The sequence below is a fragment of the Somniosus microcephalus genome, chromosome 33 (genome assembly GCF_052327205.1).
Source record: "Somniosus microcephalus isolate GS21.2 chromosome 33, FLI_Smic_1.0, whole genome shotgun sequence".
Lineage (NCBI taxonomy): Eukaryota > Metazoa > Chordata > Chondrichthyes > Squaliformes > Somniosidae > Somniosus > Somniosus microcephalus.
In genome coordinates this window covers 34,074,059-34,088,709 of record NC_141019.1, presented here as the reverse complement: position 1 = coordinate 34,088,709, position 14,651 = coordinate 34,074,059, and the positions used below count along the sequence as shown (strand labels likewise).

Genomic DNA, 14,651 nt, shown 5'->3' with positions numbered 1-14,651 from the left:
CGGAGGGGCAGTACTGAGGGAGCGCCGCACTGTCGGAGGGGCAGTACTGAGGGAGAGCTGCACTGTCGGAGGGGCAGTGCTGAGGGAGCGCCCCACTGTCGAAGGGGCAGTACTGAGGGAGCGCCGCACTGTCGGAGGAGCAGTACTGAGGGAGCGCCCCACTGTCGAAGGGGCAGTGCTGAGGGAGCGCCGCACTGTCGGAGGGGCAGTACTGAGGGAGTGTCGGAGGGGCGGTACTGAGGGAGCTCCGCACTGTCGGAGGGACAGTACTGAGGGAGCGCCGCACTGTCGGAGGGGCAGTACTGAGGGACCGCCGCACTGTCGGAGGGACAGTACTGAGGGAGCGCCGCACTGTCGGACGGGCAGTACTGAGGGAGCGCCGCACTGTCGGACGGGCGGTACTGAGGGAGCGCCGCACTGTCGGAGGGGCAGTACTGAGGGAGCGCCGCACTGTTGGAGGTGCCGTTTTTGGGATGAGACATTAAAACCCGAGGCCCCGTCTGATCTTTCAGGTGAAGGTAAAAAATCCCGCGGCACTATTTCGAAGAAGAGCAGGGGGGGGGAGTTCTCCCCGGTGTCCTGTGGCCAACATTTATCCCTCAACCAACATCACTAAATACAGATAATCTGGTCATTTATCACATTGCTGTTTGTGGGAGCTTGCTGTGCGTAAATTGGCTGCCGCGTTTCCTAAATTACAACAGTGATGACTAAACAAAGTACTTCATTGGCTGTGAAGCGCTTTGGGAGGTCCGGTGCTCCTGGAAGGTGCTGTATAAATGCAATTCTTTAGCTCTCTGAATCTCTAATGTCTCTGCTTTCTTTAAAGAGAGTGAAAAATCTTTGGGAACAATCTGGGGGCGAGGGGAGGAGGGGGGAAAGGCAGGGGCAGGCTTGGGACGTGGATGCCTGCAGCTGGGGTGCTCGCCTGGAAAGAAATGCCACGCAGGAAGGGTCCTTGGGCTGGGGGTAGAGGAAAGACCTCGGCTCCAGGAGCGACCGACAAACAGCCAGGAAAAAAACCAGAGAGAGGAAGTGGGAGGAAGAGAAACTCGCTGCTCACAGCAGCAGGAAATATTCCTTGTTGGGCGGCGGGCTGTTGTTATTGATCAAGGGGGAGACGAGGGCGGTGATTTAAGTTTGTGCTGAAGTGCCTGAGCTGTGGGCAGGCAGCTGGGGGCAGATGTTCCGCCACAGCTGGTCACTGTTGCCATTTGAAGAATGTATCCAGCGGGCGAGAGAACGTGACAAAGAGGGAGCGAGAGGGACCCGGGATCGAGACCAGGACCAGGAACCACTCCGGTAGGGGAGAGAGAGCACAGAGAAAGCAACTTGCAATCAGTGATTTCTCACCTCTCTATCTCTCTCTTTGTGTATTTACTGATGCAGTTTTTGCAGGATCTCAGGGAGCTGATGGTGTTGTGACCACAGGTTATTGTTTAAACTTCTAATTCTGCCCTCTTGATCATCCCTGATGATAATCGCTCCACCATTGGTGGTCGTGCCTTCAGCTGTCTGCGCCCCAAGCTCTGGAATTCCCTCCCTAAACCTCTCCGCCTCTCTCTCCCTCTCTTTCCTCTTTATGTGCTTGAGCACGTAAAACTAGGTCGACACTCCCAGTGCAGTACTGAGGGAGCGCCGCACTGTCGGAGGGGCGGTACTGAGGGAGCGCCGCACTGTCGGAGGGGCGGTACTGAGGGAGCGCCGCGCTGTCGGAGGGGCGGTACTGAGGGAGCGCCGCGCTGTCGGAGGGGCGGTACTGAGGGAGCGCCGCACTGTCGGAGGGGCGGTACTGAGGGAGCGCCGCACTGTCGGAGGGGCGGTACTGAGGGAGCGCCGCACTGTCGGAGGGGCGGTACTGAGGGAGCGCCGCACTGTCGGAGGGGCGGTACTGAGGGAGCGCCGCACTGTCGGAGGGGCGGTACTGAGGGAGCGCCGCACTGTCGGAGGGGCGGTACTGAGGGAACGCCGCACTGTCGGAGGGGCAGTACTGAGGGAGCGCCGCACTGTCGGAGGGGCGGTACTGAGGGAGCGCCGCACTGTCGGAGGGGCGGTACTGAGGGAGCGCCGCACTGTCGGAGGGGCGGTACTGAGGGAGCGCCGCGCTGTCGGAGGGGCGGTACTGAGGGAGCGCCGCGCTGTCGGAGGGGCGGTACTGAGGGAGCGCCGCACTGTCGGAGGGGCGGTACTGAGGGAGCGCCGCACTGTCGGAGGGGCGGTACTGAGGGAGCGCCGCACTGTCGGAGGGGCGGTACTGAGGGAGCGCCGCACTGTCGGAGGGGCGGTACTGAGGGAGCGCCGCACTGTCGGAGGGGCGGTACTGAGGGAGCGCCGCACTGTCGGAGGGGCGGTACTGAGGGAACGCCGCACTGTCGGAGGGGCAGTACTGAGGGAGCGCCGCACTGTCGGAGGGGCGGTACTGAGGGAGCGCCGCACTGTCGGAGGGGCGGTACTGAGGGAGCGCCGCACTGTCGGAGGGGCGGTACTGAGGGAGCGCCGCACTGTCGGAGGGGCGGTACTGAGGGAGCGCCGCACTGTCGGAGGGGCGGTACTGAGGGAGCGCCGCACTGTCGGAGGGGCGGTACTGAGGGAACGCCGCACTGTCGGAGGGGCGGTACTGACGCTGTCGGAGGGGCGGTACTGAGGGAGCGCCGCACTGTCGGAGGGGCGGTACTGAGGGAGCGCCGCACTGTCGGAGGGGCGGTACTGAGGGAACGCCGCACTGTCGGAGGGGCGGTACTGAGGGAACGCCGCACTGTCAGAGGGGCGGTACTGAAAAACAAAAAACAGACAAAAAACATTTTCTTTGCTGGAAATCACAGCAGATCTGGCCGCATTTGTGTAGAGAGAACATTGTTTTTCATACAGACCCCAGCATCTGCAACATTTTACTCCTTGTGACCCCACCTCATTGTTCTTTGATGTAATGTTTTCCTGACTGACCTGTTTGGACACCATTCACACCTTTGATTGCTGTGATTATCTCTCTGTCCGTGTGGAGTTTGCACATTCTCCCCGTGTTTGCGTGGGTTTTCTCCGGGTGCTCCGGTTTCCTCCCACAGTCCAAAGATGTGCGGGTTAGGTTGATTGGCCATGATAAAAATTGACCCTTAGCGTTAGGGGGGATTAAATACATGGGGTTACGGGGATAGGGCTTGGGTGGGATGGCTGTCGGTGTAGGGACTGGGTGCTAGGGTTTGGATGATCAGCCATGATCTCGTTGAATGGCGGAGCAGGCTCGAAGGGCCGAATGGCCTACTCCTGCTCCTATCTTCTATGTTTCTATGTGATAAATGGCAGTTAGAAAGATTACCTGCAATCATCTGGCATTATTCTCTGACTATATAAACTGTGTCTATATGCATCTCTCCACTTCACCTGATGAAGGAGCAGCGCTCCGAAAGCTTGTGATTTCAAATAAAACTGTTGGACTATAACCTGGTGTTGTGTGACTTCTTACAGATATATTTCAGACACATTGCGTTTGTTTAGTATCTGGGGAGTTATTGCTAATAACTTTTTTTTCCCCGAAAGAACATGTGCATGGGGGTAGATTTTAGGATTTTTGTAATTTATCATCATTATTGGTGGGGAGCCAAGCTTTGTGAACCTTTTTAGTGAACCATGCCATCTGGAGACCAACAGGCTAGACAAATTCCCTTACCACCATCAGTGAAAGGCTTTGTATGTCCCTTTACGTTAATTCACATTGTTGCGGTATAGATCTACAGTATATTACCTATAGGTACATACGTGTTTGTGCACTTTTACGTCTCTAGTATGTATAGGTCTATTTCTGTGTGTTGTATAGTATACACAGCTTTATAAGTGCATTGGTGCATATATAGATCTCCTCCAACCCCACAAACCTCCGAGACATCAGCACTCCTCTAATTCTGGCCTCTTGCGCATCCCCGATTTTAATCGCTCAACCACTGGCAGCCATTCCTAAGGTCCCAAGGTCCTCAGCTCTGGAATTTTCTCCCTAAACCTCTCAGCACTGCCCCTCCGACAGTGCGGCGCTCCCTCGGCACTGCCCCTCCGACAGTGCGGCGCTCCCTTGGCACTGCCCCTCCGACAGTGCGGCGCTCCCTCAGCACTGCCCCTCCGACAGTACGGCGCTCCCTCGGCACTGCCCCTCCGACAGTGCGGCGCTCCCTCGGCACCGCCCCTCCGACAGTGCGGCGCTCCCTCGGTACCGCCCCTCCGACAGTGCGGCGCTCCCTCGGCACCGCCCCTCCGACAGTGCGGCGCTCCCTCGGTACCGCCCCTCCGACAGTGCGGCGCTCCCTCGGCACCGCCCCTCCGACAGTGCGGCGCTCCCTCGGTACCGCCCCTCCGACAGTGCGGCGCTCCCTCGGTACCGCCCCTCCGACAGTGCGGCGCTCCCTCGGTACCGCCCCTCCGACAGTGCGGCGCTCCCTCGGTACCGCCCCTCCGACAGTGCGGCGCTCCCTCGGTACCGCCCCTCCGACAGTGCGGCGCTCCCTCGGTACCGCCCCTCCGACAGTGCGGCGCTCCCTCGGTTCCGACAGTGCGGCGCTCCCTCGGTACCGCCCATCCGACAGTGCGGCGCTCCCTCGGTACCGCCCATCCGACAGTGCGGCGCTCCCTCGGCACTGCCCATCCGACAGTGCGGCGCTCCCTCGGCACTGCCCCTCTGACAGTGCGGCGCTCCCTCGGTACTGCACTGGGAGTGTTGGCCTGGATTATGGGGCTCTGACAAAAGTAAATCTATAAGTAGACAGCCTGTGCGAGGAGAGAGATGACGCTGAAACTGGTTACTAGAATTTGAATTCACCGATTGACGTTTTATTTACGAATCAGGGAGACCGGAGTGTGATTGAGGTGAAGAATCACTCCAACGAGATGAGGAGCTCCATTCTATGTGTTGTTTACTTCATTGTCTTCAGTTCCTTGTCCGACATTAGCCTGGCGAGGAGATCAGCTGACCTGTACTGCGGAGGTGAGTGAACGCCTGTTAACCCCTGCCTTGCTGGCTGTTTTGCTCGACCCCCCCCTTCCTTCCTCTTCCTCTCCTGAAGACACCCGCTTGCCGCGCCTGTCTAATCAGCACCTCCCGCTACCACTCCCTCGGTGGGTCACTGGATTCGAGGGAGGCCGCTCGGCCCACCTCGGCTCATTGATCCAGAGAGACCCTGCACTAACCGCCCCCCCCCATCCAATCGCTGCATCCAATTGGTCTAAGTCTACGTAAAAGATCCCACGGCCACTATTTCGAAGAAGAGCAGGGGGGGAGTCCTCCCCGGTGTCCTGGGGCCGATATTTATCCCTCAACCAACATCACTTGGAAAAAAAAAACCAGATGATCTGGTCATTTATCACATTGCTGATTGTGGGATCTTGCTGTGCGCAAATTGGCTGTCGCGTTTTACTACATTACAACAGTGACCACACTACAAACAGTACTTAATTGGCTGTAAAGCGTGTTGGGACGTCCTGAGGTCGTGAAAGGTGCAAGTTTAAATGATTCTGGGGTTTTCGAACCCCACCCCCCCTCCCCCTGTCTATCTGGGAGACTGTTCCCTGTGTTGATTACTCTCTGTACCTGAGGAACTTGCTGATCACAGTCCAGAATTTATCATTTACTAACTAGAGACATAGAAACATAGAAATATAGGAGCAGGAGTCGGCCATTCAGCCCTTTGAGCCTGCTCCGCCATTCAATATGATCATGGCTGATCCTCTCTCTCAATACCATATTCCCGCTCTCTCCCCATACCCCTTGATGCCTTTTCTGTCTAGAAATCTATCGATCTCCTTCTTAAATATATTCAGTGACTTGGCCTCCACAGCCTTCTGTGGTAGAGAATTCCACAGGTTCACCACCCTCTGAGTGAAGAAATTTCTCCTCATCTCAGTCCTAAATGTCCTACCCCATATCCTGAGACTGTGACCCCTTGTTCTAGACCCCCCCCCCCCAGGGGAAACATCCTCCCTGCATCCAGTCTGTCTAGCCCTGTCAGAATTTTATCCGTTTCAATGAGATCCCCTCTCATTCTTCTAAGCTCTAGTGAATACAGGCCTAGTCGACCCAATCTCTCCTCATATGACAGTCCTGCTATCCCAGGAATCAGTCTGGTGAACCTTCGCTGCACTCCCTCTATAGCAAGTATATCCTTCCTTAGGTAAGGAGACCAAAACTGCACACAGTACTCCAGGTGTGGTCTGACCAAGGCCCTGTATAACTGCAGTAAGACATCCTTGCTCCTGTACTCAAACCCTCTTGCAATGAAGCCCAACATACCATTTGCCTTCCTAACTGCTTGCTGCACCTGCATGTTTGTTTTCAGTGACTGGTGTGCAAGGACACCCAGGTCCCTTTGTACATCAGCATTTCCCAATCTAGCACCATTTAAATAATACTCTGCCTTTCTGTTTTTCCTACCGAAGTGGATAACTTCACATTTATCCACATTATACTGCATCTGCCGTGTATTTGCCCACTCACTCAACCTGTTTCCTCCTCCCGCACTATTGCCTTTTACCTTTCCCAATCCCTTATCCATCTTGTACACCTCTGTAAGCTCAAGCTTTCGGAGCGCTGCTCCTTCGTCAGGTGAAGTGGAGAGATGCATAAAGACACAGCTTATAGAGTCAGAGAATAATGTCAGATGTTTACAGGTAATCTTTCTAACTGCCCTTTATCCCACCTCGGCAGAGAGATAATCACAGCAAACAAAGGTGTGGATGGTGTCCAAACAGGTCAGTCAGGAAAACATTACATCAAAGAACAATGAGGTGGGGTCACAAGGGGTCAACTGTTGCAGATGCTGGGGTCTGTATGAAAAACAAATGGCAGTTAGAAAGATTACCTGTAAACACCTGACATTATTCTCTGACTAGATAAGTTGTGTCTTTATGCATCTCTCCACTTCACCTGACAAAGGAGCAGCGCTCCGAAAGCTTGTGATTTCAAATAAAGCTGTTGGACTGTAACCTGGTGTTGTGTGACTTCTTACATTTGTTTACCCCAGTCCAACACCGGCATCTCCACACCTCTGCAAGGATCACCCCCATTGCAAAAGGCTGGGTCCCCACCCATCATCCGACCCCGAGGCTAGGAGTCAGCCGTGTGGATCTTCTGTGCACTGTCTCCAGCGCCTGGCTGTGGGGCAGGTCACAGCGAGTCTGACCCTGTCCTTCCCTGATGTGTGTGTGTGTGTCTGGGGAAGAAAAAGAAAGTCTTGCATTTCTCTGGCGCCTTTCACCACCTCAGGACGTCCCAAAGCGCTTCACAGCCAATGAAGTACTTTTTGAAGTGTAGTCACTGTTGTAATGTAGGAAACGCGGCAGCCTATTTGCGCACAGCAAGCTCCCACAGACAGCAATGCGATAATGACCAGATCATCTGTTTTAGTGATGTTGGTTGAGGGATAATTATTGGCCCAGGACACCGGGGAGAATTCCCCCCTGCTCTTCTTCAAAATAGTGTCATGGGATCTTTTACGTCCACCTGAGAGAGCAGATGGGGCCTCGGTTTAATGTCTCGTCCGAAAGACGGCACCTCCGACAGTGCGGCGCTCCCTCAGTACTGCCCCTCCGACAGTGCGGCGCTCCCTCAGTACCGCCCCTCCGACAGTGCGGCGCTCCCTCAGTACTGCCCCTCCGACAGTGCGGCGCTCCCTCAGTACTGCCCCTCCGACAGTGCGGCGCTCCCTCAGTGCTGCCCAGTGCGCCGCTCCCTCAGTACTGCCCCTCCGACAGTGCGCCGCTCCCTCAGTACTGCCCCTCCGACAGTGCGGCGCTCCCTCAGTACTGCCCTGGAGTGTCAGCCTAGATTTTTGTGCTCAAGTCTCTGGAGTGGGACTTGAACCCACAACCTTTTGACTCCGAGGCGAGAGACAGAGAGTGCTGCCCACTGAGCCACGGCTGACACTATGCATGTGTGTAGAGTGACATGCCATTACAATCTGGAGGGGCAATCCTGGCCGTATTGTCCCTGGAGGGAGACTAGGCAACTGAGATTACAACTGCCCTTTCAACTGAGATTAGTCAACTCCGCTACAGGCTGGGGAATGGAACCTGGGCCCTTCCTGCTCTGTGTGTGTGTGGGGGGGGCTCAGTACCTCGCTGTTTGAACATAACAAATAGCAGCAGGGGTTGGCCATTTAGCCCCTTGCGCCATTCAATAAGATCCTGGCTGATCATCGACCTCAACTCCACTTTCCCGCCCGACCCCCATATCCCTCGATTCCCCCTAGAGTCCAAAAATCTATCGATCTCAGTCTTGAATATACTCAACGACTGAGCCTCCACAGCCCTCTGGGGCAGAGAATTCCAAAGATTCACCGCCCTCTGAGTGAAGAAATTCCTCCTCATCTCAGTCCTAAATGGCCGACCCCTTATCCTGAGACTGTGACCCCTGGTTCTAGACTCTCCAGCCAGGGGGGAAACAGCCTCTCGGCATCGACCCTGTCAATCCCCCTCAGAATCTTGTATGTTTCAATGAGATCACCTCTCATTCTTCTAAACTCCAGAGAGTATCGGCCCATTCTACACAATCTGTCCTCATAGGACAGCCCTCTCATCCCAGGAATCAATCTAGTGAACCTTCGTTGCACCGCCTCCAAGGCAAGTACATCCTTCCTTAGGTAAGGAGGTTGGGGGGTGCCTGGAGCTTGTAATCAGACCATTGGTGCCATTGGGGTACAAGAAAGGACACCCAGTCCGCTCCCCCCCCCCCCCCCGAATGCATTGACTCTTTAGCGGGGTACGGTTCCACAGGCCTCCGACGCACCCCGGTACCTCACCAGGACAGACACTCTTCCCTGATCTTATTGAATGGCGGAGCAGGCTCGAGGGTCCGCATGGCCGACTCCTGCTCCTGTTTCTTATGTTCTTCTGGGACTGACTCTCTTTCTGTAGCTTGCAGGGCGCTGGTGGACGAGATGGAATGGGAAATCTCGCAAGTGGACCCCAAGAAATTTATCGAGACGGGATCCTACATATTGGATCCAGACGGCAACCCCGTGGCCACAGAGGTAAGCATCAGGGGACAACCCATACCCCCATCTGCCCATGCCTCCGTCTCACTGCCCCGCTCCCTCCCCGTCTCCTCCCCCCACCTGTCTCCCCATCACACCCATCCGTCTCCCCGTTTCCTCCCCCAGCCGTCTCCCCGTCGCACCAACCCGTCTCCCCGTTTCCTCCCCCAGCCGTCTCCCCGTCGCACCAACCCGTCTCTCCCCCACCCATCGGGGGTGGGGTGATACGTTGGACGTTGGGGTGGAGATACGTTGGATGTTGGGTTGGAGTTACGTTGGATGTTGGGGTGGAGTTACATTGGATGTTGGAGTGGAGATACGTTGGATGTTGGGCTGGAGATACGTTGGATGTTGGGGTGGAGTTACATTGGATGTTGGAGTGGAGATACGTTGGATGTTGGGCTGGAGATACGTTGGATGTTGGGGTGGAGTTACATTGGATGTTGGAGTGGAGATACGTTGGATGTTGGGCTGGAGATACATTGGATGTTGGGCTGGAGTTACGTTGGATGTTGGGGTGAAGTTACGTTGGATGTTGGGCTGGAGTTACGTTGGATGTTGGGCTGGAGTTACGTTGGATGTTGGGCTGGAGTTACATTGGATGTTGGGCTGGAGTTACGTTGGATGTTGGGTTGGAGATACATTGAATGTTGGGGTGGAGTTACGTTGGACATTGGGGTGGAGATACGTTGGATGGGGTGGGAGATACATTGGACGTTGGGACGGAGTTACGTTGTACATTGGGGTGGAGTAACGTTGGATGTTAGGGTGGAGTTATGTTGGATGGGGTGGAGTTACATTGGACGTTGGGGTGGAGTTATGTTGGACGTTGGGATGGAGTTACGTTGGACATTGGGGTGGAGTTACGTTGGATGGGGTGGGAGTTACATTGGACGTTGGGGTGGAGTTATGTTGGACATTGGGGGGGAGTTACGTTGGACGTTGGGGGGGAGTTACGTTGGATGTTGGGGGGAGTTACGTTGGACGTTGGGGGGAGTTATGTTGGGAGTGGAGAAACGTTGCATGGGGGGAGCGGTTGGGAACACACTGAGGCGGCCGTGTCTCGCCCACTCCCCCATTCACCGTCTCCAGTGTAAGCTCTTTATTTCGACTGGCATTAAATTGACAGCAAAACCAATTCTTTTGAAACAATTTGGAATAAGTTTATTAAACACACACACACACACAATAGCCCACTGGTATTTATGGACACTACTCGGTTACAGCAGGTAAGGCAATGGGTTAGATTTACACAGACTGGTACTTCCCTGAGTCGAGCAATGCACGCGGCCATTTTCCTTGCTTCTTGGTCTGGTCTGTAGAGGGAGGGCTTCTTGTTCTTCTGCGTGGTCGTCCAGAGAGAGAGAGAGAGCACACGCGCGAGAGCCTTTGGGTTCCTTGTTTCATATCTTTTTAAGTCCATTGTCTCCAGTCTAAATTGCCAAGACCCCAGGATTGGGTCTTAGTTTCATGGCAGTTCTTGATTGGCTTTCCTTTGAACAGTGTCTGTCCGCAGTGGCTGCTGCCATTTCTTGCTTAAGTTAATTGTTTGTTGACACCTTTTAATGGCTCTTGAGTTTCGATGGTGAGTTTTGGTGGTGTCTCCGTGGGGGTTATCCTGTTATGCAGGTTTCCTTTAAGTTTCGCGCCGTTGCCGTGAGCTCACCCAGGGGACATCCATACACGTTAAATTCATCTTTATTACATACATCTTGTATTAATAGTCTCGAGTCCATCACACGTACAAAACCTATATTTTTATTCTTGCACCAGGTTCCCTACGCCAGGTCCGAAGTGTTCCTGATTGAGCTGCTGGAGCAGGTGTGCGAGCATATGAAGGAGTACGGGGAGCAGACCGACCCCAACACGCAGCGACTCTCTTACGTGCGGGTCCTTTCCCGGGACGGTGCAAGCACCGACATTCCCCGCACTCGCTTCTCCGCCGACATCACCTCCAACTTAAAACTGGCTGTAAGTATCCCGCTCGCGAGTAGCTGCTTAAACCCTCTCAGGCGGATGTAAATGATGCCACGGCACTTTTTGGAAGAGGAGCGGGACAGTTCTCCCCGATGTCCGGGGACAATATTTATACTCCCTCAGTACTGTCCCTCCGACAGTGCGGCGCTACCGCAGTACCGCCCCTCCGACAGTGCACCTCCCCCTCAATACTGCCCCTCCGACAGTGCGGCGCTCCCTCAGTACTGCCCCTCCGACAGTGCGGCGCTCCCTCAGTACCGCCCCTCCCACAGTGCGGCGCTCCCTCGGTACCGCCCCTCAGTGCGGCGCTCCCTCAGTACCGCCCCTCCGACAGTGCGGCGCTCCCTCAGTACTGTCCCTCCGACAGTGCGGCGCTCCCGCAGTACCGCCCCTCCGACAGTGCGGCACTCCCTCAGTACTGTCCCTCCGACAGTGCGGCACTCCCTCAGTACTGCCCCTCCGACAGTGCGGCGCTCCCTCAGTACCGCCCCTCCCACAGTGCGGCGCTCCCTCGGTACCGCCCCCTCCGACAGTGCAACTCCCCCTCAGTACCGCCCCTCCGACAGTGCGGCGCTCCCGCAGTACCGCCCCTCCGACAGTGCACCTCCCCCTCAGTACTGTCCCTCCGACAGTGCGGCGCTCCCTCGGTACCGCCCCTCAGAGAGTGCGGCGCTCTCGCAGTACCGCCCCTCCGACAGTGCGGCGCTCCCTCAGTACCGCCCCTCCGACACTCCCTCAGTACTGCCCCTCCGACAGTGCGGGCTCCCTCAGTACTGCTTCTCCGACACTGCGGCGGTCCCTCAGTATTGCCCCTCCGACAGTGCGGCGCTCCCTCAGTACTGACCCTCCGACAGTGTGGCGCTCCCTCAATACTGACCCTCCGACAGTGTGGCGCTCCCTCAGTACTGCCCCTCCGACAGTGCGGCGCTCCCTCAGTACTGCCCCTCCGACAGTGCGGCGCTCCCTCAGTACTGCTCCTCCGACACTGCGGCGCTCCCTCAGTACTGCCCCTCCGACAGTGCGGCGCTCCCTCAGTACTGCCCCTCCGACAGTGCGGCGCTCCCTCAGTACTGCTCCTCCGACACTGCGGCGCTCCCTCAGTACTGCCCCTCCGACAGTGCAGCGCTCCCTCAGTACTGCCCCTCCGACAGTGCGGCGCTCCCTCAGTACTGCCCCTCCGACAGTGCGGCGCTCCCTCAGTACTGCTCCTCCGACACTGCGGCGCTCCCTCAGTACTGCCCCTCCGACAGTGCAGCGCTCCCTCAGTACTGACCCGGTCTGTGCTGAGTTAGAGGGCATGTGGTTCCCATGTGCAGCTGTATTTCCAGGCTTGCACTTCAGCTGGGAGGAGATCTCACTAGTTTTTTTAAACCCTCTTTCTCCCACAGTGCGAAAAGCTTGCCGAGGAGTACGAGGATGAATTCATCGAATTCTTCTCGCACGAGTCCAGCAATGTGAAAGATCGACTGTGCAGCAAGAGAACAGGTAGACCACAACTTCAGTTTCACACGGCCGTCTCTGGGGTGGGGTTCGGAGGGGCCCTAATCCCGGTGGAACTGTACCCCAACCTAGTCATCATTGGGGTGGGGTGCTGAGGGTCCCCAGTGTCTGTGGAACCCCCGTATTGAGTAGAATGGGCCTGTACTCTCTGGCGTTTAGAAAAATGAGAGGTGATCTCATTGAAATGTATAATATTCTTCGAGGAATTGACAGGGTAGATGCTGAGAGGCTGTTTCCCCCCTGGCTGGAGAGTCTAGAACCAGGGGTCACAGACTCAGGATAAGGGGTCGGCCATTTAGGACTGAGATGAGGAATTTCTTCACTCAGAGGGTGATGAATCTTTGGAATTCTCTGCCCCAGAGGGCTGTGGAGGCTCAGTCGTTGAGTGTATTCAAGGCCGAGATCGATAGGTCTCTGAACATATATCGTTGGCTATGGGGATTGGTCGGGAAAGTGGAGTTGAGGTCGAAGATCAGCCATGATCTTATTGAATGGCGGAACAGGGTCGAGAGGCTGAACAGCCTACCCTCGCTCCTAATTCTTGCGTACCCCAGCCTTGGCATCACCGGGGCGGGATACTGAGGGCGGCCAGTGTCTGCGGAACCTGGATATCACTGGAGGGCAGGAAGGGCCCAGGACCCCATGCCTGGCTGGGTGCTGAGCTAGGGGTAGCAATGAGGGGCGCGGGAGGACGGGCAGAGTTAGCCTCAGTCATATCCTGGGTTAGGGAAAGGAGTGGGGTAGAATTCCTGCCTGTGAGACACCATAAACAGGTGGCGATGCCTTCCCCAGTCAAATAGCCCACAATTACTCACTAGGCCCACACCTGTTGAGCAGAGGGCGGTGGGTGGGCGGGGGAAATGCAGATCACCACCCAACACCTACGGGGGGACGGGGGTGGTGGGGAAGAGTGTTAATTGACGCCTACGTCTTTGGGTGTTTCTTCCGCAGACTTGTGCGACCACGCGCTCCATACACACCACGACGAGCTGTGAAGACCCCGTTTCCCACATTTCGCTCCCGCCGCTAACCCCGGCGGGAAAGGCGCGAGCGGGCTGCCCTGCACTCTGGCGATGAACAAGACGACGGCGGCGGAAGAGGGGTTCGAATTCAGCCTGTCCGTTCTACATCCCGACCACGTTTCCTGAAGAATCGCGTGCGTGCGTGCGTCCGTCCGTGTTTGTTAGGGTCCTTCGCTGCTCGCTCCAGAAAAGCCACCGGGTCCCTCGCGGGCTTCAGTGCTGGGACAAAACAGGGCCAGGCCCGAGGGAGGATTGTCCACAATGAAAGTTATTCACTGATCTAAAGAGTCGACATCACTCAGGAAAAAGAGTTTAAAGAAATATTATATATTTTTAGCCCTCGTTTCCCAACCCCTCTCTCTGCAGTCTTGCTGGTTTCACTGTTCTGTCTCCTGTCACTGAATAAATTCACTTGAAATACCAGTAACTCTTGGTGTGTCCGTAACAAAGAAAGACTTGCGTTTCTCCAGCACCTTGGACCAGCTCGATGTCCTAAAGCACTTTACAGCTAATCAAGTACTTTTCTTTGAAGGGTGGTCACTGTTGTGATGTAGGAAACGCAGCAGCCAATTTGCACACAGCAAGCTCCCGCAAACAGCGATGTGATAATGAGCAGATAATCTGTTTTATTGATGTTGGTTGAGGGATAAACATTGGCCCCAGGAAACTGGGGAGAACTCCCCTCTCTTCTTCGAAATAGGGGCTGTGGGATCTTTTATGTCCACCCGAGAGAGCAGACGGGGCCTCGGTTTAACGTCTCATGCAAAAGACTGCACCTCCGACAGTGCGGCGCTCCCTCAGTACTGCTCCTCCGACAGTGCGGCGCTCCCTCAGTGCTGCCCCTCCGACAGTGCGGCGCTCCCTCAGTACCGCCCCTCCGACAATGCGGGGCTCCCTCAGTACCGCCCCTCCTACAGTGCGGCGCTCCCTCAGCGCCGCCCCTCCGACAGTGCGGCGCTCCCTCAGCGCCGCCCCTCCGACAGTGCGGCGCTCCCTCAGCGCCGCCCCTCCGACAGTGCGGCGCTCCCTCAGCGCCGCCCCTCCGACAGTGCGGCGCTCCCTCAGCGCTGCCCCTCCGACAGTGCGGCGCTCCCTCAGCGCTGCCCCTCCGACAGTGCGGCGCTCCCTCAGCGCTGCCCCTCCG

The 14,651-nt window shown here is 56.3% G+C and overlaps 1 protein-coding gene across 3 annotated transcripts; it reads left to right on the top strand.

Moving 5' to 3' along the window:
* The first annotated feature begins 414 nt into the window (after positions 1 to 414).
* cnpy2 (canopy FGF signaling regulator 2) lies at positions 415 to 13,930 on the top strand. 3 transcript variants are annotated; one of them, XM_085973013.1, is made up of 6 exons: positions 415 to 518; positions 4,828 to 4,966; positions 8,890 to 9,005; positions 10,782 to 10,979; positions 12,374 to 12,470; positions 13,437 to 13,930. In XM_085973013.1, exons 2-6 carry the CDS (start codon positions 4,870 to 4,872, stop codon positions 13,478 to 13,480), a joined length of 552 nt encoding a protein of 183 aa, XP_085829139.1. In that variant the 5' UTR covers positions 415 to 518; positions 4,828 to 4,869; the 3' UTR covers positions 13,481 to 13,930. The 3 variants fall into 3 exon arrangements, with proteins under 3 accessions (XP_085829139.1, XP_085829140.1, XP_085829138.1); XM_085973014.1 differs by lacking the exon at positions 415 to 518 and adding an exon at positions 576 to 768; XM_085973012.1 differs by lacking the exon at positions 415 to 518 and adding an exon at positions 881 to 1,302.
* The last annotated feature ends 721 nt before the right edge of the window (positions 13,931 to 14,651 follow it).

What these genes read in the sequence shown, in the direction of transcription:
- cnpy2 (XM_085973013.1), top strand. Translation starts at nt 4,870, where the DNA reads ATGAGGAGCTCCATTCTATGTGTTGTTTACTTCATTGTCTTCAGTTCC. An exon ending in CCTCCAACTTAAAACTGGCT is followed by an intron (nt 10,980 to 12,373) that starts GTAAGTATCCCG and finishes TTTCTCCCACAG; the next exon opens with TGCGAAAAGCTTGCCGAGGA. An exon ending in ACTGTGCAGCAAGAGAACAG is followed by an intron (nt 12,471 to 13,436) that starts GTAGACCACAAC and finishes TTTCTTCCGCAG; the next exon opens with ACTTGTGCGACCACGCGCTC.